The sequence below is a fragment of the Rhinolophus hipposideros genome (assembly GCF_964194185.1).
Source record: "Rhinolophus hipposideros genome assembly, chromosome: 5".
Lineage (NCBI taxonomy): Eukaryota > Metazoa > Chordata > Mammalia > Chiroptera > Rhinolophidae > Rhinolophus > Rhinolophus hipposideros.
The window spans coordinates 55,304,889-55,330,906 of NC_138051.1; the positions used below are offsets into that span (position 1 = coordinate 55,304,889).

The following is a 26,018-nucleotide window of genomic DNA, read 5'->3' on the forward strand; positions in this document are numbered from 1 at the left end:
AGGCGTGAAGAAAACTGGAGTGGGGTTCAAGTTAGAACGGAAATCATTCTTTTCGAGCTCAGTAACTGAGGGGCTACAAGCGGGGGCTTAGAGGTGATGCTGGAACTGGAGAAGCCAGATGCACTCTGCAGATAATCCGCAGGCTGCGCCGCAGCACCGAGAAGGAAAGAAAGCATCTCAGCTCCGGGTCCCGGCGGAAGAGATGCAGGAACCGCAGGACTCAGATTCCGAGGTCCCGGATTTGCAGGGCTCCCGCACACAAAGGAACGATGAAGTAAATTACCCGCGGCGTGACGCGCAGAGTTCGAAATTCGGCCTTCCTTCCTAGCTCAGGTGGGAACACCTACTCCACCCGGTCACCCCGTCCAAAGCGGATTTTCTTTTATCCTCTGGGGCAGTCCAGACTACCAGCGCCGGGCACGCCCGAAGCTCCTCGAAAGAACTACAAGTCCCATGAAGCCTTGGGACTCGGGGAGGTGATGACAAAACCCCCGCGGATTGGCCATATGGGGCGGGGCGCGCAGGCCTTCTCCGAGGGAAGGGGAGGAGCGCGGGGCGGGGCGAGCGGCGGCGGCCCTGCGGGCACGCCCCCTGGCCCGCGGCCCCCTCCCCGCTTGGATCCGCCGCTCCTCTTGCTCCCGGGTCAGAGGGCCCGAGCGAGAAGATGGCGAAGACGTACGATTATCTGTTCAAGCTGCTGCTGATCGGCGACTCGGGGGTAGGCAAGACCTGCCTCCTTTTCCGCTTCTCCGAGGACGCCTTCAACACCACCTTCATCTCCACCATCGGTGAGGGAGGGGCCGCGGCTAGGAACGGGGAGTGAGAGATGGGAGGCGGGTGCGAAGGGGCCCGGGAGAGGGCTTGGGAACCCCAGCGACGGTGCCCCGGGGACAGCAGGACGGCGAGGGCAGCGGGAGAGGGTGAAGAAGACGCGAGGGAGAGCGGCGGGCGGGGACGAGAGGCTGGGAGGTGAAGGGGAAACTTGGGGTCAGAGAAAGGGGAAGAGGATGCAGAGGAACAAGGACTAGGGTGTTGGGGGACATGAAAGGGCCGCGGGATGACAGGGAACGGCCCGAGAGGGACAAAGTGCGGGGATACAGGAAATCTCATGGAGAGAGAGAAAGGATGAATCGGTGTGAAATGGATCAAAAGGCAGGAAAGAGGAAGGAAATGTGAAAGAGGGAAATGAAGGGTTGGGGGAATGTGAGGGAAGTGAAGTAAAAGGAGACAGGACACGAGAGAGGAGAGTGCTGAGGACCCGGCAGGCGGGGGACAGGAGTGGTCAGGAGGAGAGCGATGGGGGCGCGAGAGGTCTGGGCAGCGGCGTCGGGGCGGGGGCAGAAGACAACTGGAGGTGGGAGGGGAATTCGAGGGTCCGGAGGAGGGAATGAGGGTACCTGGTGGAGAAAGGGAAGGAAGGCTGGCTGTGAGACAAAAAGGAAAACGGGAAGCCGAATACAGAGTAGAGAGGTTGGGCAGAGAAGCCAGAGGTGGGCAAGGGGGAGGAAATGGAAAGTAGGACTTTCTTCAGTAACTGGGAGCACTGGTTACCATTTTCTCTGCTTACTTCCTCTGGTTCAAGTGCAAGGGAAAGAAAAAAGGTAACTAACGTTGGAGTGATATCTGTGGAGCGTTGAATTGGTCTGTGAGTGTTCATGGGGATTAAGAGAATTGGTGACTCTGGGGAATGGTGTGATCAGGAAAACAGGGTTCACTCCTTTGCTGACATCTCCTGAGAAGCAACGCTTCTCAAGTTTTTCAATTCTTGGCCTTGAATATTTAATAACTTCTCAGCTGAGGGTGCTGCCTGTCTCCCTGCATGTTTTGCTTTGGTTTTAGTTATTACTCGCTCGGTGAATCACAACATACAATGTATCCCCCAGTTCTTTTCAGTTGGTTTAGGGGTTTTATGTTTGTTTGTTTGTTCCTTTGTTTTCTCTTGGCTGGGAGCTTTCCTTCCTACTTCTGTACTGGAAGACTTGGTGTTCAGGTAACAAGTTGTCTAACTTCCCATAAACTGAAGCACAAAGCAAAGCTGATTGTAAGCTGCCTGTCCAAGTAACCTTAACATCATTGCCATTGTTAAGTAGCTGCAGGTTAATTATGTACCTTAAGATTCTTAGCTTTTGGTTGTCTGGGTGATGTTTGTGGCTTCTAATAGTAGCTCACTTAAGCATCTTTCAAGTAGTTCTTACAGCATATTTCACCATGAATTTCTGGGATTATTGGGCCTGTGCTGTGGTAATAAGTACATTTGATTATTTGTATGTCTTAAGACTAATTTATCATTCTAAAGAAAGTATTTGGGTATGGAGTGCGCTTCAAATCAAGTGCTAGGAAAGGCTATGGTTGGTTTGTTTATTCTGGCCTCTTTCAAACGGATTGAGTGGTCTGAAACCTGGGTGTTACGATGTCTGGGCTTAGGGAAGTTTGAATTGCAAGTTCTTGGCAGTCAGTCTTGAGTGGGACTTTTTCTTTTCTGAGGAAGCAAATTTTAAATGTCCCATCTTAAGTATACTAAGAGAGTTTGTGGGAGCTGTTACAGCTACTAAAGGGTATTACTTGTTGATGCTGGTACTAACTTCAAAACCCTGAAGAACCCTTTTTCGTTGTTGAATGCCTGCTCCAGTTAGTAATGGGCACTTAGTAATGGACAATTTCTGATAAGTTGAATGGGTAGCCTTTTGTCCATTCTATGTGTGACCCTCTCAGAAGTGTTCTCCTGCTTTGAAAGTGAGTCTCATGGCTCTTTCTGTTAAGCCCCTTGGACGACCTTTGCTTATTTGTAATAATTTTATTAGTTTTCTCTTTTTTTGCCTTAATTTTTGTCCCACATTTCCTGTAAGGGTGACAGTTTCCTTTTACAATAGTAGCTTTTAAAAATTATTTTTCCTTCTGAAGGATGAGGATGTTTCTTGTGTGGATTTTTTTTTTTTTTTAATGATAGAAATTCAGTTCAATGGAGGGTTGCAGCTATTAAGGCATGAAAAACAGTGTCCTGAAACTGTTTGGAACAGGTGGCAGACGTTAAATGGGGTGAATCTCATGAATAATCTTGATCTTTCTATTTTCTGTGGGGTGAATGTGGTAAAAAGAGGCTGTGAGCTGTGTTTCAGTTGACTTGGAGGAGGGGAAATCTTCCATGCCTTTTAGCCCCAGAGCCCTGACAGGAAGTGGTAGCACACCTTCAAACAGCAGAATTTATATATCTGAAACCGAATGCTTTGCAGTTGAAATTAAGTTAGGAAAATAAAGGGAATGTTAATACCATCCTAGTAAAAATGTCCACACACTCTTCACTGACCACAAACATAGGCTTGGAGTGTCCATCCCACCCCCCTTCACTCATCCCCCACCCCATCTCCAGGTGATCCGAAGTTGTCGAGGTAAGAGTTGGTGGTCCATCTCTTACCAGTCATAATTATTTCTTGAAGTACCTAGGTGTGTAAGTTCCTGGGTTTTTCTGACTGGGTTTTGACAAGGTCTGCCGCAGCACTGCTGACAGACCTTGATAAGGTATGTGTCACAGGAAAGATCCATTTCTTAACGCCTGTGTGTGTCTCGGTAGATATGTATTCTATGTGCCTGTTCTTCTTAGGAAGGTACATTTTAAGTCTTAATTTTGCTTTGTCAAAGTTTAAGTAGTTTTAAAAAGGGACATCTTGCCATCTTGAAGCACTGTTTTTTAATAGGGGTTCTGCCATCATGAAAGGATGGGGACAGTCAGTTTGATGACAGATACAGTTGTCTCACAGATACTTTCTTCTTACTTCTCTATGGTTCTGCTATCTTCTCTGATATCCTGGCTCCCCTCATTTTCTTTCTGCTGTTGGGGTGGTGGAGGGTACATTTTCTTTCAAGCGACTTACTGGGAATCTTCCAGTATATCAGTCAGATAATATATGTCAACTGTTGAGTAGGGATGTTTTATCCATTTGAAATGGTAGGCCCAGTGCCTAGGAGCCTTTTAGTTCACATGTTTGAGAATTGAACACAGTTTTTTGATTGGCTTTCTCAAACCCCTTACATAATCATAATTACTATTTCATTAAATGCCTATAAAATGTAACATTAAGACAATCAGGAAACAGCAACAGTTAGCTATGTATTATATTTCCTATGGGATGTGGATGCATTTTAATATCGATACCGGGGCATCTTGATGTCTTGGAATAGCCTGTACTGAACAAGGTACTGGTAGAACAAAAAGAAAACTCAGCCTTGGCCTGTAACGAACGGGACAATCGAAGCTTCTTCCCTCTGGTGTCTGTCTCCTGCCCTGCCCCCTTCTTCCTGTGAGGGTATTTCCTGAGTGGTTTCATTTTAGTATAATCATACTTTGACAACAGAAAGAGTCTTAGAAGTTATCTACTTTATGTCCCTGCTCCAATTTTATAAATAAGAAAACTAAGTAAGGTTAAGTTGTCAAGATCACGCCGCTGGTTGTAGCAGACAGAGCCTCCAGGGAACCTTAAATCCAAGTCTGTGTCCCTTTTCACAATCCTCCTGTTGCTGTTTTGGATCAGTGTGCCATCTCCATAAATTTAAGTCACCACCTTTTCCAGGAAGGAATTCGATTTTGCACATAGCCTTTTATGTGAGGAAAGAGCCAGATCTGTTCTGGGAAATAGTAAATGCTCATACAATGACTCAGAGTTCTATAGGAGTTGATACTGGGGTATATCGGCACCCTATAGCCTCCTTTACCCTTTCTTTTCTTTCTGTCTGTAGTTTCAACTCGGGAGATCAAAAGCCATTTTGTCATTAAAATTTCTTCCATGTGCAAAATAACTAATGAAATAATGTTAATAGTGGTGGTATGCTGGTAATTGTTGCTGCCTCGTCTCACCAGAGCGCTTGTAGACATTTTATTCTATAACATTGCATTTGTTTTCTTGGATTCACTTTCCTCAGAATCAGCTGTCGACAAGCTATTGCCCATCGGCCAAATGTGGCCTGCAGCCCGTTTTTTGCAGTCTATAAGCTAAGAATGATTTTTACATTTTTAAGGGTTATGTTAAAAATCAAACAAAACAGGAATATGCAACAGAGACTGTCTGTGTCCCACAAAGCTTAAAAATATTTACTAACTGTTCCTTTACAGAAAACGTTTGCTGACCCCGGCTTAAAATTAAAAACTGTTTTTGGTTGGTCGCAATTCAAAACTTTTATCAAGACTTATTGACTGAAAAACAAACTTTGTCATGTTTACATTTTTAGCCAAGATGATATCAACATTTGGCTGAGCATAATCGAGATATGTAGAGCAAGTTGATTTTAATTTTCACAGTTGTTTTCCTTGGTTTCATCCTTGCAAACAAAAATATACAAGGAACATGCATCTTCAAATTGAACATTTTGTACATAAAACCTTATTTAATGTTACTGTGTTCTTTCAAAGCTGTCAGTAGCTTTTTGTCCCATCTAAGTAATAGCTTTGAAAAGAACACTATTTCAGAAAAAGTAGAATTTAGTACCCGATTAATAAAGGGTTAAACCAATCTCCTCACTTAGTGGTCTAGTGAACGAAAAAAGCCACTTACCTAATTAAGTATGGGAGTGGGAAACTGAGTCTTGGACAGATCTGGATATATTTTAAGCATAAGTATACTTTAATAAAGAGCTTGACCAGCGGTTTTGCATGATAGCAAATCAGGGAGGAGATGCTCTTGGCAGCAGCACCAAGATTGGATCCACTGAGAAAAAGCTGGAGGGAAATTGGTTTGCATATTGTCGCAGAGTGAAATAAGTCTAGTCTTTGAAGACAAAGAGAATTTTAGCAGTTGGTTTTTAAATTGAATCTGGTAACTGAATCTGAACAGAACCTTGGAACCAGAAGTAGAAGACCAGGTTGCTAGCTGCTGGCGTAGCCTGAAGCTGGTTCTAGTTCGAGTCTGCCTGCCTGCTCACAAAGCCATCCTGGGGACCAGCTCGAGCTCTTGTGTGTGTTAGAATTGCTACTTGGAAAATTTTTGCAGGAAAAGAGTTTTTCCCAGCAGGATGGGAAGAAGGTTGGAGCGGGGATGGGGACGTAGGTTTTAGGTTGTGAATAATAATATTGTGGAACATAACATAATGTGGAGCCTCTGACATGTAAAGAGCCAATGAAGTGGACTGGTTCATGTTTGGTGTTAGGGAGATAACATGGTGAATTAAGAAGAGCAATGGGTTTGGTGTCAGATCTGGGTGTATGTCTTGACATCTGCCATTCATAGCTTTCTGGCCTTTAGTGAATTAGTTGTCTTTCTGGGGCCTTCGTTTCTTCATACAGAATAGAATGTAAGAATACAGTACCAACTTTTCAGGGTTGCTGTGAATTCCCTAGGGCAGGAATCAAGTCTTATTCACCTTTTAAGTCTCCAAAGCCTCTATTAAATGACCACTCAACTGGATGAGTGAAAGGCTGGATGGATGGATGGATTGTGAAAGTACTATATAAACCGTAAAGCATTGCTTGGATGTCAATTATTATCTTTTATAGTACTACAGATGACTAGATGATACCTGACATAAAATTAAAAGTGCTTAACTTGAATTCTTTACACAAAAATGTATTTCCTCCCTATAAAATGCTGCCTGTTTTTCAATAATCATTTTAAAGGGATGCTTTAAAATACGAAAGATATTTCACTTAACTTTCAGGTTCCATAATAAGCTGTTTAACACCCTGCTTCCAACCCCCCACTAGAATAAATACCAAAGAGAAAATGAGTGAAGTCACTGGATTTGCTTTGGAAGAGCCATTTCATCTTTGTCTCTGTCCATTAGATTCAAACAATGCAACAGATGCCTGTTAACAGTTTCGGAGCCCAGTTTTAATTAGCAGATGGAGCTGTGTTTGTGTTTGTGTTCTGCCCAGCACTCGGTTGAGTGACAGGGTAGTGAGTGGATTGGAACTGGGCTGGGTGTTTGGGTTGAATAAAGCCAAATTCTATTTTTAACAAGATGAATATAAACCTTTATTATATAGAACTGCTTACATATCTCACTGGAATAGCATAGTGTGTCAAATAAAACCAATGTTTGCGGTTGTGTTCTCTGTTCTTATTACAGGGGAAAAAAATTGCATTTTAGAGTATAAATGAAGGTTATACTGTAGTCTTGGAACTATAAAGAAGTGGCTTTCTTTGAAGATCCACTTCAATATCTTAGCTTAGAACGTTGAGGAGTATGCAAAGCGGGATGAAGTAGGCTTCAGCGTAAATGCCAATACTGACCATTGCTGGGGACCACCTGGAATGCTGTGTTGCATAGAATTCTGTGGTCCTACCTGAGCTCAGCAAGCCAGAGGCTCTCGTGGATTCCTGATGTCTGCCATGGCAATGGAGGGAGAGAGTGGGTGGCAATGTGGCACACATATGCTGTCTATTTTCTAGAGTGAATAGGTAGCTACTCTGTTTCCCTGAAAATAAAACCTAGCCGGATAATCAGCTCTAATGCGTCTTTTGGAGCAAAAATTAATATAAGACTCGGTATTATATTATGTTATGTTATGTTATGTTATATTATATTATATTATACTCGATATTATATTATAGTAAAATAAGACTGGGTCTTATATTAATTTTTGCTTCAAAAGATGCATTAGAGCTGATTGTCCGGCTAGGTCTTATTTTTGGGGAAACACGGTATTTATTATCCAATGCATTATGTCTAAATTTCAGTATTAAAAATATTGGTGAATGCTTATTCGATATAGATGTGCCCTATTCTTCTTTTCCTAGTGAACATAAAAAAGTCCTTTTCTTATTTTGACTTGAATTATTCAGAGCCTTCAAAGGAAGTAAATGCCTGGTGGTCTGTAGAGGAAGAAATAAGCCGGCTTTTTATTTTTACTTTTTTATTTTTTGTTACTTAGTTACTCAGGACTTCCTTTGGGAACAATTTGGAAATAGTCCCGGCAGCAGCTGGGTAACTTGGCTGTCCTACCTGTAGCATTCTGCGTCAGTTTAATTAGACGCTTTAGTATTTACCTGTTGCTGAACCTTTGGGCATGAATTTTAATTCTTGGCTCCCAGGAGAAACTGCTAAAGCTCTGCATGTCCTCACGTTCATCAGATTTAGGCTTGCTGTCACTGAGATAGGCTAGATGACAGTGCTAACAGTGCTACTTGCAGTCCGGTGACAGCATTGCAGGATTTCACAGCAATTTGCAAAAGCTGGCTCAGGTGTGGCACCCATGTCATCATGATACAAACCGACCACGAAGCGGTTGAGCAGCGTGGAGTGTTGCACAGCTTCCTGCTGGCAGAGCCTGGACTTGTGTGACTGTCCCCACATCACATTATTATTTTGCCTATTTTGGCAAAGAACCTGGCAGTAATTATTTTAGCAACTCATAGATATTCTCCTGATGTATAAAGTGGAAGTACAGTCTCTAAAATATATGACCAAGTTTTGCCATAAACTAGAGGGTGACTTTTTTAAAAGCTGAGTTTTAAGGTTCGTTTCTTATGGCCCTATGCAGTATTTGTTTATCTGGAGTAGGTATTGCAACATATTCTAATCTCATATACTCTGACAAGAAAAACAATTCTGAGATGTTCTAAATTAAATTACAGTGGGCTGGAGAGTGAGAGAAAGACAGAGCTTAGGCTGTTAGTAGCTGGGGGCCAGCTAACAAGACTGCTCACATTCCTGAGTGTATGTTGGAACTTTGAATTAACTTCCAGGTGGCTATTATGTAGAAGAGAGGATAGCCAGGCGCCATCAAACTCCTGGAGCCTCTGCTTCTTGTTTACACATGAACTTTCCAGACTATTGCCCACAACCCTTCCAAAGGAACAAACACTTCTTCCTTATGGACTCTGTTCCTACCCCAGAACTAGCCCACTTCACGTGCCACCCCCTTTCTCTATAGCCAATGTAAATTCTTTCAAAAGAAGTTACATCTTTCTCGCCCTACTTGATGTATAAAAATGCTCACCAACCCCAGGACGGTGGACATGTTACCTTTCCTTCCCACCTGGCGCCGATGCTGGTGGTTTGGACTTCACACTCCAGAACCTGGTCCTTTCTTTTCTTGCTAGAAATGGCCCACTAAACTCTTTCTTTTAAAAAGACTCTCAGCTGTGGAAGTGAAAAATTTTTTGTTTAACTACACAAACACACAAAATCCATTAACAAAAAGGAGTTTCCCTTGTGGGATGTCAGTGATTAACCCTACTGTAATGTGTTTGTGGCCTATAAATTTGGATGGAGTAGCTGTTGATGGTTTTCAGTAAGGAATTTTAAACTTTTTTCCTTCTAAAGGTCTGTGAATAAAATCTTGAGATGGCCTGGAAAAGGATTTTTTACTGAGAGTTAACTTCTATTTCTGGAATGATTCAGACCACTTTCTCCTTTAACACCTCACCCATAGGAGGTTTTGGGGAGAGGGGATTGTGTTGGAAAGAGAAGAAGAAAAACATCATTCTGCTCTCCTCCCCTGTCGATTTCTTTAGCTACTTGTTAAGTCTTTTGCTTTTGTTAGCAGTTGGAGTGAACTGTTGGGTTTAGAAACTTCTGCCTAAAATAGTTTGAAAATTGACAGTGATCTTTGACTGCATTGCTCTCCTATATTGTTTAGAACTAGATATTAAAAAATTGCTACTTGCCTCAGTCACCACCAGTAATGGACAGGGACATACCGATTACAGTGTCATCCACAAACAAAATAATTTGAGTGAGTGCACTTCCTGTTTTCTATACTTACTATTCCTGGGACGAGGACAAATAATTTCTTTCATTTCCATAAAATCCAATTATTATTAAATTATGTTGTGATCTCATTATATGATTTACCACAGTTTTTGTTCAGATCATCTCTTTATCGTTGCAAAATACAGTATATAGTACTCTGAGAAACAATTGGTGAATGTTTCCAAGGGCATTAGACGAAGCCTGTTTCCTCATGGGGAAAGCCAAGTGCAAGCTTCCAGGATCTTCAGGGTCAAGGGTTTGTCCTTTACGTTCTTTAGTTAATGATTGTGGGCAAGGGTTCTTTTTTGCAGGTGGACACTAGTGTTTTGATGAGATGAGGACAGAAGGAAGAAGTAGTAGCATTAATTCATTCAAGCCAAGCCTGTGTTAATCTTGTCAGTTAAACTTTTTGTAGTACTAAAGTAACTACTTAATGTTTTTGAATCCCATCCTTAAAAATGCCTTGGTTTAAATAATAAAGCTGAACGTCACCAGAAAAATAATCACTTGAAAGTCGTAAAAATATTTCTTTGAGAGATCTATAAAGTATTGTCCAATTATCTCCTTTTCTTCATATAGAACACAGCATGAGTGAAAAATAATCTAAAATAATGGATATGCACATTTCCTTTTGACAGATGAGGACCCTGAGGCTCAGAGGCATGGAGATTGTTCCAGGTCACACACAGACTGACCTTGAGTGTTAGTTTTCTGATTTCAAGTCTCTTTTCTCTTTCACCTCATCTGCCTTCAGTTCTCTTGAACAGACATTGATGGTATAGCATAAAATCCGGACATAGTCAACATTTTATAGGTGAAAAGTCAGAGCACGAACTTGGAGATGTCGAGTCCAAGCACTGCATTTCTGCCCTTGGTTAGCCATTTGCTTTTGGACAAGTCTTTAAGCTTCTCATGGTCTTTTATTTTATTTTTTTGCCTTTGCTTTTTTAATCAGGGAAAAGGAGTGGCTGGGGGTGGGGAGATGCAGTGATTTGTTAATAGGCTAATAATGTCAGACACTAAGTCATTTTCACTAAATTCACTCATTCAGTGAACATTATTTAATCCATAAAATTTTGAGAGGGGGAAGAGTAATGAGTATGCAGGCAATTTTAACACAATGATGAGAAGGGCTACAAAGGGATAAATAGAAGATTTTATAAAAGTACAGAGGAGAGGTAGAGGAGAGCTTCTAGGCGGAAATGACATCTAAGGTAAAATCAGAACCCGCAGCCCAAATTATTTCGATAGAATGAGAGAGCATAAGGGGGGGCTCGCCCCTGCAGGTGTGAGACAGCAGAGCCTCTGGAGGAACTTGAGGAAATCCTGTTTAGCTGAAGCATCAAGTGAAGTGAGTGGGGCCTGCGACAAGATGCAAAGTTGAAGGGTAATTAGAGGACAAACTGTGAAGGGATTTTAAACTTGTTTGAGAGTCTGGACTTGGTCCTGAGAGCAGTGGGGAGTCCCTGGGGATTTTACACACACAGACCAGTTAGGAGATTGGCAGTGTCAGTTGCCCCTGACCTTCATTCTGGGACCTTTACTGTTTGCAGAGTACTGCTTACAAGTACTTTCGCTTACATTGCTATTTAAATTCCTCAATAATCCTGTCCATGGACAGAAATTATTCTCATCTTCATGTTGTCAACACGGAAGCTCAGGTTCTGAGAAGGTAATTGACTTGGTCAATCAAGTAAGTAGTAGAGGAGCCAAGACTTGAGCCTCGCACTTGGGTTCTGGACCACAGTCTATCTGTGACAACCTGCTCCCCTCTGAATGGGTCCTGGAGTTTTCCCTGGAACTCAGTGCGATGGCACTTAGCCTGTAGTAGCGGTCACTTCCAGTGGTCTGTGAGAACTGTGTAAACCAGCAAACCCTTGAGAAGTGTGTTGAGTGGAAGATGAAATCAACCTCTCCCTGGACAGGCCCCAGTAACAGCTCATTACAAATATGCATCACGTTGCCTGCTGACCCTGGGAGGTCAGTGGACTTTTGGTTTCGGTTCTCTTGGCCTCTAATCCAGTCCCTTAGGAAGCAATCAGATATATGCACAGCAGAATGTGGGCAGGAGGGGATAGAGTTTAATTACGAATCCAACTCTTTTGTGGAAGGAGAACTATATCAGAAATCTCAGTATTGCCTCTCCACATGGGGCCGTTGGTTTGTTATGCTTGTATGTTGTTGGTCTTAAACTAGAATGTGCTAAGAACAGCTTCCTTCCTTTGACAAATCAAGTTTAAACCTCACGTTAGCCTGCCCTTTATTTATTTTTTTCAGGATGAAATTGTCTACTCTGGGTTTTGTTTGGAAAGTCCTGGTTGGAAGTTTTCCTCAGAATCACAGTGCATTGTAGACTAGACTTACACCTAATTTGTTTGATCACCCTGAGTCTCCGGAATGCTAGCGTGAGCCGGCAAGCAGAAAGTCCCAAGGAGCTAACTTGATATGATCAAGTCCACCAGCTGAAATTCATGTGCTTGTCTCATAGGGGAGTCTCTGGGTCCTCACTTAGCCATTGCACTCTTAATTTGTACAGTAGTCATTGGTTTCTCTGTGTCCCGGAGACATTAGGAGCAGGGTGGAGGGCCTCTTAAGGCAGGCCAACAACATCCAAGAGGAAAAAGTGGCAGCGTGGTACCCAGCAATGGCATGTGTTATATGGCTCGGGCAGCTCAATAGTAAATTTCCTAGGCTTCCATTTCCTCATAAGCAAAAAGGGAATGTGCTACGTACAGCCGGAAGGCCCTTTCAAAGCTCTGCTCCTAAATGATAACCTATGAACTCCCTGACAAAATAGAAAAAGTGGATATAAGAACTCAAAATAACATTGCATATATAAAAGAACTTGGGCTTTTTGAGACAGAAACTCTAATTCAAATCCTGACTCTTACTTCTTATTTAAGAGACTTGCGCAAATCATTTAACCATTTTCATTATTGATAAAAGATAGTAGTTCCCTTGTTTCCTTTTCTTTTGAGAATGAAATGAATCATTGTGTGTATAACATCTTTGGCACATGGGAGACACAAAAAGGAGGGGGAGAGAGAGACAGAGAGCAAGAGTGAGAGCGAGAGAGAGACAGAGAGAGAGAGAAAATGAGAGAGAGAGAGAGAGAGAGAGAGACAGAGACTATGAAATTGCATAGGAGGATGTGTGAGTAAACTCAGTCCCAGTTAACTCAGGATAGGTCCTGACAGCTTAGTAATTCCTGGGGGTGTATCATTGTTATTACACAGGCTTTTAATGCTAAGAGCCAACATTTATTGCATGCTTACTGTATACCAGATACAATTCTAGGCATTTTACATGAATTAACATTTTTCATGGATTGACCCGTTTAATTTCCACAACAACCTCTGAAGTGCCTTCTGTTATTTCTGTTTTCAGAATGAGGTAATTGAGGCACGGAATGGTGGAATAACTTCTCAAGGTCACAAGGCTAGTAAGTGGTGGAACCACTCCAGATTTGAATCCTGGCAGTCTGGTTCCAGAGTGTGTTTTTAACCACGATGCCTTTCTGTCCCAATAGTCACTCAAACTATTTTTTAAAAAGTTGGGGTATCTTTAAGGAGGCGCTTCAAGGTGAACTGTGATACTGCCCTTACCTGCTGGGTGACATCACCAAATACCTTAGTCTCCACGGTCTCAGTTCCCTCCTCTGAGGATTGTTGCAAGGCGCTTTAATGAAGTGCTGCAATAAAGCATTTAGCGCAGGGCCTAGCACACAGTCAGGCTCAGGAAATGGGGATGTGTTTTATTTTTTTCCAGGTAACTTGTGAGAATGAGTTCCATAAAAAATACGAACAGGAACATTTTGGTTACTTACGGGATGTGCTTCAGTTTTCTAGAAAATTAATTCTTAAATTTGAGGACCACGTACGTTTTACAAAGCTAGAATGAGGAATATTTGTCTTTAAACTTATTCCCAGAGTGAAGGTGATTATCCCTGGCCACCTCTGATGTAAGGAGGTGTCCAGAGCAGCCCTTGACTTGGGCGCAGAATGTCAGTGTAATGGAAGGAGGAAGCTCTTCACAGCCGTCCAGCTGCTGCAGACTCGGGGCATCTTGAATTCCTCCTCTGGGTGAAAACAAACAAAACCCAAGTCAGTGGAGAATGCCCTGTCTAGAAAGGACAAATGTTTCAATGAAAATATTCCAGCTCAAAGTCCTCTGTTACGGCCCTGAATTTTAAGTGCAGTGAGTTTCTGAGTGAAGTCTCCTGAATTTTAATGAGTTTGTTTGCATACATGAATTTGAACAATACATTAAATCTTGAAGCACCATAGCAGATTTTAATGGAGTAAATTACCCAACTCGAAAGTTAGTGAAGAGGCTTTTCTTTACCTAATAATCAAGATGATGATACTTTAATCTCAAAAAGTCATTAATTATATTTTTATAATCTCTATACATGCTATTAATTTCTTTTTAATCATTAAACTGTCTCATCAAGAGAATTAGGGAAATAAATGTGTGGGGATGAGTGTAAAGCACAATTTTGCCCCTTTTAACACTTTTTCTTCTTGTGCTGGTAGTACATGATGATTACGTGTGCAAAGTAGGCAAAAATCTGAAATTGGGTTTGGTTTGTACAGTACTTGCTTTGGACTAGGAAGGTGAGGTGGGATGCTTTTCACTAGTTTAAAAGTGTTTTGGGGTGTTTTTTAAATGTTTTTTTCCTGGGCCCATCATCTCTAAGTCAAGTAGTTGTTTCAATCTAGTTGTGGAGGCGCAGCTCACAGTGGCCCATGTGGGGATCGAACCAGCAACCTTGTTGTTAAGAGCACGATACTCTAACCAACTGAGCTAAGCCGCCACCCCTAAAAGTGTTTTTAAACATTAAAACAATATATATACAAGGATAGTACAAGAGGTGACAGGGATGAAGTCATGAAGGGCCTCGAAGGCCAGGATAGAGATAGATTTTATTCTGACTACAGTCGAAAGGACATATGCAGAGAAGTGACACATGTGATTTATGATTTTGAAAGCTGCCGTGGTTTTAAGAGTTCTTTTTGGGGTTTAATGGCACTGAAAAACCATGCCTTGTAACTCTAGGGTCCAGACCATTCCCTCAAATTATATTGCATCTAGAAAAGTATTGTGTTAAAAATGTTCAGATGCCCAGAGTCTTGCCTTGAGTGAAGCATAAAGATTGTGTCGGTGGGTTCAGTTAGCGCTCCAAGCAAGGCTGTGTGCCCAAATGGTAGGAAGAACAGAAGCTTTCAGGACATCACATCTGATTGTGACTTTCTAGAGGACAGGAACCATGCCTCTTCAGAGCTCATTTATCCAGTGTTCAGGCGTCAGTGTCTGTCTGTGGAGTAAATGAACACCATGTATTTTCTTCTGAGGAATGGATTTGGGGCCCCTGCAATAGTGATATCTCATTCATTAGCACATACATAGCTTCAAAGGACGTATAATTATCACCTGTTATTGCTTATGGTCTTTTTCTAGATGTGAGAGCGATAAAATGAACCTGTTTCTCTTTCACCCAGAGTATTCATCTCTAGTAACACGCCTGGTGTGGTGCCGGGTGGGTGCTAGACTTATGGGGGGAACACTTTGTAAGTTATTTAAATGTCTAACCACTATGCTGTACACCTGAAACTAGTATAAAATAATACTGAATGTCAACTATAATTGAAAAACAAATGCCTGCTAACTTCATTTATGCCTAGGCATAAGTGCCTAGAAGGTTCTCAAGTCCAGCTTTCCCGGCTCGCTCAGATCACAGCAAATGACCCCCCCCCCTATTTTCCAGAAAAGACCCCATGACTCCCTGACAAGAGCTTCCTCAGCATTCTTTCTTACCATCTCTAATTTCTGGGTACTTTCACCTTCATGCATTTCCTGTTCCCTTCTCTCCGAGGAGCCAGTGGTGACCTGTTGGTTGATGTTCTTGATGTAATAATACCTTCCTACTCTCCTGGGACCTGGCTCTGGCCTTCATCCCCCTTCTTTCTTACATCTTCTGTCTTGTCTTTCTCTTTCTCTGCTGGCCCTTTGTGTTCTCCTTTCAATCCTGTTGAAATCATTCCCATTCGAATAAGGAGAGCCCTTAAATTTGCTACTTCTTCAAGTCACCCATCTCCCCTCTCCTTTGTTGTTTAAATTTTTGAAAGAAAGTATTTGTCACCTGTACTTTTCTACCATCTCCTTGTTCTTTAACACCTTAAAATCCTGCTCCGCCTGCTTCAAAATTGTATCCAGGTCATCATGTCCTCCCTATTGGACAGGCCGGTGGCCTTTTCGCAAGTCTTCCTTCTCCCAGCCTCTCAGCAGCGTTTGGCACTGGTTAGTACTTGGTCCTTGAAACTGGTTCCTCCACCAGCTTCCAGGAATTGTCTGCTCTGATTCGCTTCCTACTCTTCTTCTACCTGTGCCTTCTGTTTCCATTGGTAGTCTCATTTTGCGTTTCAAATTAAAGTCCTTTTCCAAGTATCTGTTCTCTGTTTTTTCTTTTTTTGTCTTTTGGAAATTGGACACATTAATGCAATTTGTAATCACACCCATCTGTGTGATTACTGTATTAGTGTCTGTCTCTCCTGCCAGATTGCAACTCCGTGAGTGTAGGTACCAGATTTGTTGTTCTTCATTGTATCCCAGCGCCTAGTACAGTGCCTGGCGCATAGTAAGGATTCAGAAATCCCCAAGTGATGAAGGAAGTAAGCTTGCTCCCTCTAAACCTTCCACGTGTGACTCCCCAATTTTCTAACTCTATATCCCCAGCCTTTCCCAAACTCCTAAAATGATTTCATTTCTTCCTCTTATCTAGTCCTTTACATGAATTTTCATATATCGGTTAACAGTACCAACATTTTTTTTAATTATCTAGTTTAAAAACCTGGAAGTCACCTTTGATGCTTTAAGTCCCACATGTAATTTGTTGCCAAGTCCTTTCTGTTCTTCTCCCACCCTAATTTAGGCCCTCAACACCTCTCACTTCGTCCTTGCGATATCCTCCTAGGTGGCCTGAACTCTTCCAGTCTCACTGGGGCAGAACCCCCCCTCCTGTGCCCTCATTCCATCCTACACACTTTGATCTAAAAATTAGTTGTAGAGCACAGCTCTGATTGTATATCATATTATTTCCTTACTCCTCCTCTTAAAAGTCTTAGTTTTCACTTTGCCTAATTAAATATATCTTCATCAGTCTACCATTCCAAACTCCCTACCATGTGGCTTCAGCTGGATTTCCTCCTGCCCCTTGCAGGAGTCCTGGACTCTAACCCAGGGATTCCTAAACAGACGTACCTGGCAGGCTGTGGCCACACTTTCGCCTGATCAGTGTGAGGCTACTAGCTGACCCATTCGTGAGAGGGAATGCTGTTTTTTTTTAAGTTTCTGAGATGATGTGCTTCCTATATTTTTTAGAACTAAAATGCTTCCGATGAAGTGTTGGTAATAATAGATGGTTGTTATTTATCTCACTATCATTTGCAAATTTTAAAAACTTGGAATACAATTTTTGCTATCTTCTCTGAGGGAGAAAAGGCTACTTCTAGCCCAGTTTTTTACCCAAGCAAATTTTATGGAATACACAGTTCCTAGCTTAGTATACTTCTTTTAAATTCTTTCAATCTCCTCACTAAAACCACCTTTTATGTTTGTTTCTGGAAATGTTACTAATTCACAGAATTTAAAAGGCTAGGAATCACTGCACTACCCAGAATGGATGGATGGTTCCATGAACACATCTAAGCTACTATTTATTTGCCTGTTGACATCCTGCCTTTCCTTCTTGATGCTCCTCAGATGTTACTTTCTCCTTGCCCCCTCACTCCATCAGAAGGTGCTTTCTCCTTTCTCAGTGGCACTTTAAACCCTGAAGTACTTTGGATTTCTGCATGACATTTCCCATGTTCTTCCTGCCCAATTTGCCCCACTTCCATGGTAACTTTAGGAATGAAGGTTATTTTATCTTTGTGTTTTTTGCATTGCCAAGAATTGTACTTGGCATATGTTTAGTGCTCGAAAAAATTGGCATTGAACTGAAATTTCAGAGTGATATTGATGAAATAATTTGGATAAATAAAGCTCTCATCTTTTGGGGAACAGGTCTTTTAAAAGGTACTTGCTTAGAATTTTTTCTGATGATTCTGAAATTAGACTTACAGTTGTTTACTACAAGTTAAGAATGTTCATTTATCTTTTAAAGAGAAAATAATGTTGGCCCACAATTCTAGATATCTCAGCATAGAATTAAGATCTGCTGTAGTTAAGGTGGTTAAATTGAGAAATTACATATTTCATTTGACACTCTCCCGTGAAACCTTTGTTGAAAAGTGATTTTGTTTTGACAGAAGAGGTCCTGAAGATCTTTTCCTCCCAAGTGATAGGCTACAAGTTCGTTGCCTCTGGTCTTCTGTAGAGTTGTCAAAGCCCTGGGAACATTGGCCAGACAAAGAGGCTTTCTCTGTGTCTAATAGAAAGCCATCTTTGAGTAATATACAGGCTGTCACTTTCATTCTTTTAAAAAAATTTTTTTTAAAAAACAAATTTGTGTTTTTCTTGCTGCTTTGTCTACCTCTCCCCTCTCCACCCAAATCTTTTGTTCCTGAGTTTGAATTGTGCAAAAGAAAACCTGGATGAGAGACAGGTGGTGGTACCACAACTAGGCCTTCTGGTGTAAACCCCCCTGCTACCTTTGGGCTTCTGACCTGCGGTGGAGCCGTTTTTCAACTTTTGCCACTAAAGCTCTGAGATCGTTTTGGACCTGGGGAAAGTGGCAGGATTTCTGACATGGAAGAGCCTGGATGGAGAAGGAAGAGTGTGCCACTGCCTCTTCTCTCTTGTCTTTTCTACTGAAAAGGGTGGAGGCTGTGAGTAGTGACAGCAATGGTGGCCAGGCAGCAGTGGGCGGGGACCAGTGGGCCAGTTCTTATCCTTTTCTAAACCATAGGCTGACTTTGCGTTGCAAATGACTCGTATTTAAATAAAAAATGAGAAATTGAATTGTCTCTTCAAGAGACTGAAAGCCCAACATCATACACAAGCATTTTCTAACAGCATACTAATATACTCTAATTAGCTTTAAAAAAGCAGGCCTTAACTCAACCTAAGGAAAGTTCTTTTGCCAAAAGATACCACTACGCGGTGACCCATTGGAGCCGTTGCAATATCAGAAGACAAAAGCAGGAAAAGAGGGGAGGATTCTGAAGTTTGTATGAGATGTGTGTCTTATCTGGAAAAGCCCAAATAAAAGTGAATGATGAACTGCTTTCATTGGCTGAAGTGTTTTGCATTAAAATCTCTTGGCTTCTCTGGCAAAACTTTTATTTTTTGACAGAGGAACAAATAATAAGAATATCCATTGTAGATCAAAAGTATAGAAATTATTGAGATGATGGGGAAATGTTTCACAGATGTTCCTGAAACTACAGCCAAGTTGAGTGAATTCTTGCCCCTTGACGTGTTGGGAGGTTGGGAGATTATTGTCTCATCACTTACTGGGACATTATAACTGTGCTCTGCTCCAGGCTGCGTGCTCATACACTGACTGTATCTCTCACTGACAGGCTGTTTAGCCCTATTATATTTAACTATGATGGCCGTTTGAACAGGAAAGAATGTGTAAGAGAAAGCCTTGGTTTGAAATTTTCTTTATAAAAATTTTTGGTACTGTATTTAGCAAATACTTCCTTTAAATATATCTTGTTAAAAGTAAAAGTGAGTATGGTAGAGTTCAAAATGAATCTCCAGTTAAATCCAGTTACAGTTTGGGTGGAGTCTTGGCCAACCACCACATTTTCCTTAGTATTGCCACACACTGACTGACCAGTCCGGCTCATATCCGTCTGATCCGATGATGAAATGCCCCCAGTTGGTTGTTCACCATCATTCAGAGCCCTGTTTTCCTAGCACAGTGCATTGTGGTTCTGCCTTCTGAGTGGATGTAGTTGGTGTAGAAGCATTCTCGGTACCCAACAAGCAAAACATGCCGAACTAGTTCACAGCAAAAAACAAACAACAACAAAAACTAGATATCCAGGTGGTTGTTGCATAGGTCACTGTACTTATCGTTTTCAAACATCCGGGGTTGTGAGATAAAGTTTTTAAGGGAGGGATTTCACCATCACATTTTCTGTTTCAGTTCATGTTCAGCTGTGACTCATATTTATTCAAGTCCAACCCCATTTTGCTTGGAAATTTTTTGTACTAGAAAATGTCACTTTCAACTAGGGGAAGGGAAATTCTGTTTAAGCATCAGAAGAGTCAAGATGTGGTAGTGATAATTTGCATCACTTTTGACTCAGGAAAAAATAGAGAATCCTTACAAAGAAAAGTGTTATAAAGTACAAAGTGATTCTTATAAACAGAAAGGGGAAAGGAAATGTCACCTCTGCACCTCACTGTCGGAAGGAGGGTGTGGGATCAGGGAAATTATTGTACAATTCTCATACATGGTGGGGAGATAGCCTCTGGACTTCCCCACATGTTTCCCTATTCACTAAAACAGCTCTAGTGAATTGCCTCACAATTGGTGTATGAATAGAAAGGAAAATGCTAGAACTCTTAAACTTGATCTTGAAAGGCCCATCTTCATATGCAGTTAGCCACAGATGTCTATGTGATTATATATTCCCATAGTGAGGGAATGATACATGTAAATGAGAACCGTGATACAATTTTGCTTTGCTTGCTTGCACATTTTCAGAATATAATTAAAAGCACATGTCACTGTCAGTGGTTAGCTATGAGGTTTGTGTTAGGTTTTTGTAAGACTTTGGCAGAAACCTAAGACATGTTTCAGTGTCTTAAGTCTTCCTCCCTATCCCCTCTCTCCCTCTCTTCCTTTTTCTTACCCTCCTTCCCTTTGGAATCAAAAGGAAGCTCTAGGTTTTGACTAACCTCTTTTCAAAACTAGGGACAATTTCAACCTGTACATAGATTAATTTTCATTTTTCTGCTTCCTAGCTGGTACCTGAGATTGTAACTAAGTTATACTATATATTTGCTTTCTGACGTATTTCTTCAAATAAAATCTGATGAGGATAAATGTCTTCTAGGCACTATTTCAGAAAAACAAAAAACAAAAAATACAGGTGGTTGTGTACAGAAGTGGCATGTGGGAAGGGAGCCAGCGGTTGTGGTAGGAGAGCAATCGTAATATGACTTAGGTCATTGGATTGATGCTTATTAGTAAATCGTGGTCCTCCAAATAGTGCCAACTGCTCAGAAAAGCCACTGTAGTACATAAAGAATGTCTTGTTCAGTTAGCTATTCTGCTTATACTTAAAACTATAATGTGTGCTTGTTTTAAATACAGTAGGCTGTGCATTTATGACTACAGATGATGCAGCTTTCATTTTTAAAATAATGATAAAAGCTTAAGTTGTAAATTTAAATTTATATTGCAAGATAGACACTAAAAAATGTCTTCCTCTGGTTAAGGGGACTTTTTACCTGAGTTCTTTCCAACTCCTTTTGTGTATGAGTATGGAAACTGAAAATGGGTAAATTCTGTCTTCCAAATTGCATTCTACATTTTCCGTTTATTCCTGGTTGTCATATATGCTCTGAAGCACAAAACGAAAGTGGTTTCCTTCTCTCCAGCATTTCCAGTGCTTAACAATCCAAATTGGTCATTCCTTTCCAGGTATTACAGTGTGGAAGGTAAAGGGTCTGTCTAATGCAGTTTTGAAGAGCGTAATTTCAGTTTGAAAAAGAATTCTGTGGTGGTGTTGAATTCCTTGGAAATGGGTGTGCTCAGTTTCTAACAGTTCACATAGCTGGTGCCTCTGACAATAGAAGTGACCAGGGCGGGATCTCCTGCCTCCAATTTCAGCCTCAGTTCATTTCTCTTGTGTAACCCTTGAGATGTGAGTTTTCTGCTTTTGGAAGTTCACATTTCTGGTTTTTATCCTCCTAACTTAAAAACTGCATATAGTGGGGGTTTTTTGTTTTGTTTTTTTCTAAAGAAAAAATAAAAAATATTTTCTGTGGAATACTGTATAGTGTTTGTATATTTTTTCTTGTTTATTAAGGTCTTTAAAATTGATAGCGTATCTAGAGCTCTTATGTCCTCATACCTCCCATCTCATTAGGTTAGAGTCAAGCGGCTGCAGTCTGTGCAGAAGTCTGAGCCCCTTCTCCATTCCAGACAGGGCAGCTACCTTCTGTTGCTGTCTGTGGCTCAATACCATGTTTGTTTCAAAGCACCAGCTGGGCCCCAGGGGATCTGGAAGTTGAAGACTGAGGTCTGCATAATTCAGTCCCAGGGCCCTTTCTTTTCTAATACCCATCCTTCCTCCAATCTCCTGATCTCTGATTTAGACTTTTGCCATCCTCCATCGGACCTCAGTTTCCTCTTGTGTAAAACAGGGGTAATAGCCCCCGTACAGGCTTGTACTAAGAACAGTGATAAGGTATATTAAGTACCAGCACAGGGCTTGGCACTAAGTGGGCTCTTGAGAAGTGAGAGCTATTTGTATTCATCCTAGTCTATCCCATTATAGCTGTCACGGCATTATCTATTGAGGGGGTGAGGGGCCTCAGAAGAGTATCTTGAGGGATATTATTTGACTCCATTGTACAGGTTGTTGAATCTGATGCTCATTTTATTTGGCTGCATTTTGCTCTTTGGGACATCTGTGCCCTAACCATTCTGGACTGATTTAAACTAGAGTCCTGTATTCTGTGGGCAGTTATTCCCTCATTTAAAGGATATAGTCCCATTTCATTCATTTGAAATAAGGTCACTTAACAAACCACGTTGAACTCTTCTGCCCCTTTGTGATGGGCCTTTTTCTCTTTTGCTTCTTGGCCTTGGCATGGATCAAAGCATCTCAGGTAATGGAGGGAGCAGAACCTCTGGCGATGTCATGATCACATAATTGGGTATGTTGCCCAGGCAGTATTTCTATTATTTAAATTCTCCATTTGCTCCTTTAAGTCTTAGCATCCTTGTTCCTTTCTGTTGCTTTGCCCACAAAACAGAAATACACACACTTTTTAATGGCTTCTTAAATTTAACAGGTATTTTAGTGCTTATTATATATGCAAGGCTCTGAAGTTGTCTTTTTAAACTCTCTCATTAAAAAGTGAAGGTAGAGTGGCCTTTCTTTATCACCAATGGATTTTTTAAAAAGAAAGAACTAGTATGTGACGTTTGGTTGACTTCCAGAATGTTTTTTAGGCCAAGGTTTTTCAGTGTGGGTTGCAACCCATTATTGGGTCATGAAAGCCAATTCAGTGTGTCCTGATCAACTTTTTTGTTTTTTTGTGTTTTTTTTTGAGAGGAAGAGAATAGACCAGAACTTAAGAAAGTAGAAAACAAAGTACAGAATCCATTGCATGTACAGGAATAACAAGGAGTAAGGGTCAAGTGCTATTTTTTGAAACTTTTGTTTCAGTTATGTATGTATATATGTGATGTGCTGTGATATAAAAGGTATTTCTTAAACATGGGTCAAAAATGCTAGAAAGCTACTCTTGTGGCTGGATTTGCTGCTGAAGACTTTAAAAAAATTTTTTTGAACCTGTTCTATGGAGGCTGTATTTAATTGGACAAATCCCTTTTTTTCCATGAAAGAAAACTGAGCCTTTTAACTGTCAAGCCTTTGTTGCTGGTGGGCATTGGCTGCTGGTTTGACTTGCTATGTTTTTGTTAGGGTCTTCGGGGTAAGGAGCCTATTGTCTCTCCTTTTTTGGTTTTCTGCTTTTTCTCTAAGTGGATCCTGGAAGCCCTTCTAGTTGCTGGAGCAATGGCAGGAATTTCCACACAGCAGAAACATCTACAACATATGGTTTTGTGGTTGCTGCCAAAGTTTTAAGAAAATTATGATTTCTGAAGAAAGTAAAACTGTCTAACCAACGTGTAATACCAATTCTTTTTTTCTCACTTGTGGTAGCAGTTACATTGGTCCTCCTGATATAATCACAGAATTAGTGTTTATTTCATTGTGTGTGGATTTTCGAAAGTCACCCAGACTCCTGCGTCTGTCTAAACTAACATGTGATCTTTTGAGGATTAGGTTTAAGACAGTGGTAACTGAACCTTTAGCTCAATTCCATGTCTCTGTGAGAGACTGCATGTGTCTCTTCTCCATTCTAAAATAAAAGACATCTATTTTATGCGTGCTTGATACTGTGTTTTATGATTTGGTCTTTTCTCAATAATTATTTTAGTGTTTGTATGTTTCTTTTTTAATGTTGTTGCATTTATCACCTAAAGTTATCAAAATATGTAACTTAATCTGTCAGTTATTAAGATGTATCATTGCAGTAGGATCAGTTTAGAGATACAGGAATCTGATTGTATTCAGAAGTAATTAATCAGTGTCAAGTGTATTTTGAGTATCTGTGATATGCTTGGCAAACAGGAGAGAGTTTCCAAAAGAAGTGTTGTAATTAAAAGACGAGGCTCCTGCTTCTAAAGGGCTGTCTTTCATTCATCCCTTTAACCATTTTTGGAGCACCTGCGCAGTCAGATGTGCACTTGTGCTGGATTCTCTGCCTGAAGTCTAATTGGGAAGGCAAAACTTACGTGAACCAAGAATAATTAGGTAACATATCTAGTGATATTTATTCTAAATTCTGTAGTGAGCAGAGTTGGCTCACTGGGATATCTGGAGGACAGATGAAGTAGAGTTACTGAGTCTTGAACCACTGTCAGGATTTTAATGAGAAGGATGGAGAATATTCCAGACAGTCGGGGAATCCTGAAAAATGCTTAGAGGTGGGGAATACCGGAGTGGAACATAAAGGAGGCGTTTCTGAGGGTATGTACTGAGGAACTGTGAAAAGGGGGGTTGGGTATGTGGGATGGGGTCCTGTATTTTAAGGTGGGTAATTGTAGGGTTCCATAAGCTAAAAAGGTACCCCACATCCTGAAGGTGCTTCCAGTCTCCTTTGAGACAAAGGAGAGATTATAAGTAACTGACGAGGCTGTGCTGAGTATGTGACGGAAGTAGTATAAGCACAGAGCTTGGAGTCGTCACGTCCGTGGCTACCCTTGAGCTATGTATTTTTATTATTATTTATTTGTTTCAATTGCAGTTGAGATTCAATATCGTTTGACATTAGTTTCAGGTGTACAGCCTGGTGGTTAGACATCTATGTAATTTATGTAGTGACCCCCCTGCTTAGTCTAGAAGCCACCCCGCACTATACATAGTTGTTGCACCATTACTGACTCACTATGCTCCCTGTGCTGTGCTTTACATCCCGGTGACTATTTTGTAACTGCCAATTTGTGCTTCTTAATCCCCTCAGCTTTTTCACCGAGCTTCCCGCTGCCCCCCCACCCCACCCCCTCGGCAACCATCAGTTTATATCCACGAGTCTGTTTCTATTTTGTTTGCTCGTGTTTCTTTGTTCTTTAGATTCCACATATAAGTGAGCTCATGTGGTATTTGTCTTTCTGTCCGACTTACTTCACTGAGCATAATGCCCTCTAGGTCCCTGTTGTGGCCCCTTGAGCTGTACTGGTGCGGCTCTGGCTTTGGGCTTCGCAACACTGCTGACTCAGGGACAGACGTCCTTTCTGGAAGGCCTGGCTCTGGACTTGCCAGCCTATGACACCCCCAGTTCACCTGGTCATCCTGTATTGAACAGCTCAGTTGATTATGAAGCTGCACGACGCTAATGGCGAGGGCTGCTTTCCGCCGCCAGCTGGGGACCCCTGGATAGGTTCTGGAATGTGCTTCTCCTTCAGGACCGGGCGTGGCTGGGGAGCCAGCTGCTTGCCCACTGCCCCAGGCTCACAGATTAAGGGTGGAAATGTTTTCCTCAAAATTATGATTGAAAATAATTATTATTTCACATTTGATTCTCCATTTATTTGATTTTTCTGTGTGCTTATTTATTTACCTGCTTGATGTTGTCTGTGGCAGTGTCTGTCAGTCAGCTTTTGCTGTCACCCAGCCCCACAGTCTCAGTGGCGTCCAACAGTAGCACACATTTAATTCTTGCCTCTAACGTTGAATCCTGTCCATAGTCAGTTTTCCCTCAGATCCACTCCTCCCTCTTCCGCTGCCCCGACCCTTGGGGTCAGGTGGCTGCAGACTGGGTTCGGCTAATCAGAGATACTGGCAGGAGATTGGAGAGGAAGAGAAAGGGAGAAACCAGGCTGTTTCTCCCGCTCCTTTGTGCCTTGGGTCGCTCCTCTGGGGCTCTAGCTCCCACTGAGCAGGCCCACGTGTTTCCACTCGCATGTCAGGTGACTCGAGGCCTTCAGCTCCAATAACACCAGCTCAAGACTTCTCTTGTCTCTCAGGCTCAGGGGTGGGAGTGGCTTCCTGCTGTTGCTACACCTTTTACTGTCTCCTGTGTGGCTCTCAGCAACTTGGCGGCTGTGCAGCCCATTCCCTGTACTAAATTCCTTCTGT

At 41.7% G+C, this 26,018-nt stretch overlaps 1 protein-coding gene across 1 annotated transcript in view; it reads left to right on the forward strand.

Annotated features, from left to right (window-relative positions):
• Positions 1–558: 558 nt before the first annotated feature.
• The window catches only part of RAB8B (RAB8B, member RAS oncogene family), a 58,163-nt gene continuing 32,703 nt past the window's right edge, over positions 559–26,018 (forward strand). Inside the window, exon 1 of the mRNA XM_081048296.1 lies at positions 559–788. Within this exon, the coding sequence (XP_080904422.1) occupies positions 665–788 (124 nt within the window). The 5' untranslated portion in view covers positions 559–664. The remainder of the gene's footprint in view (positions 789–26,018) is intronic.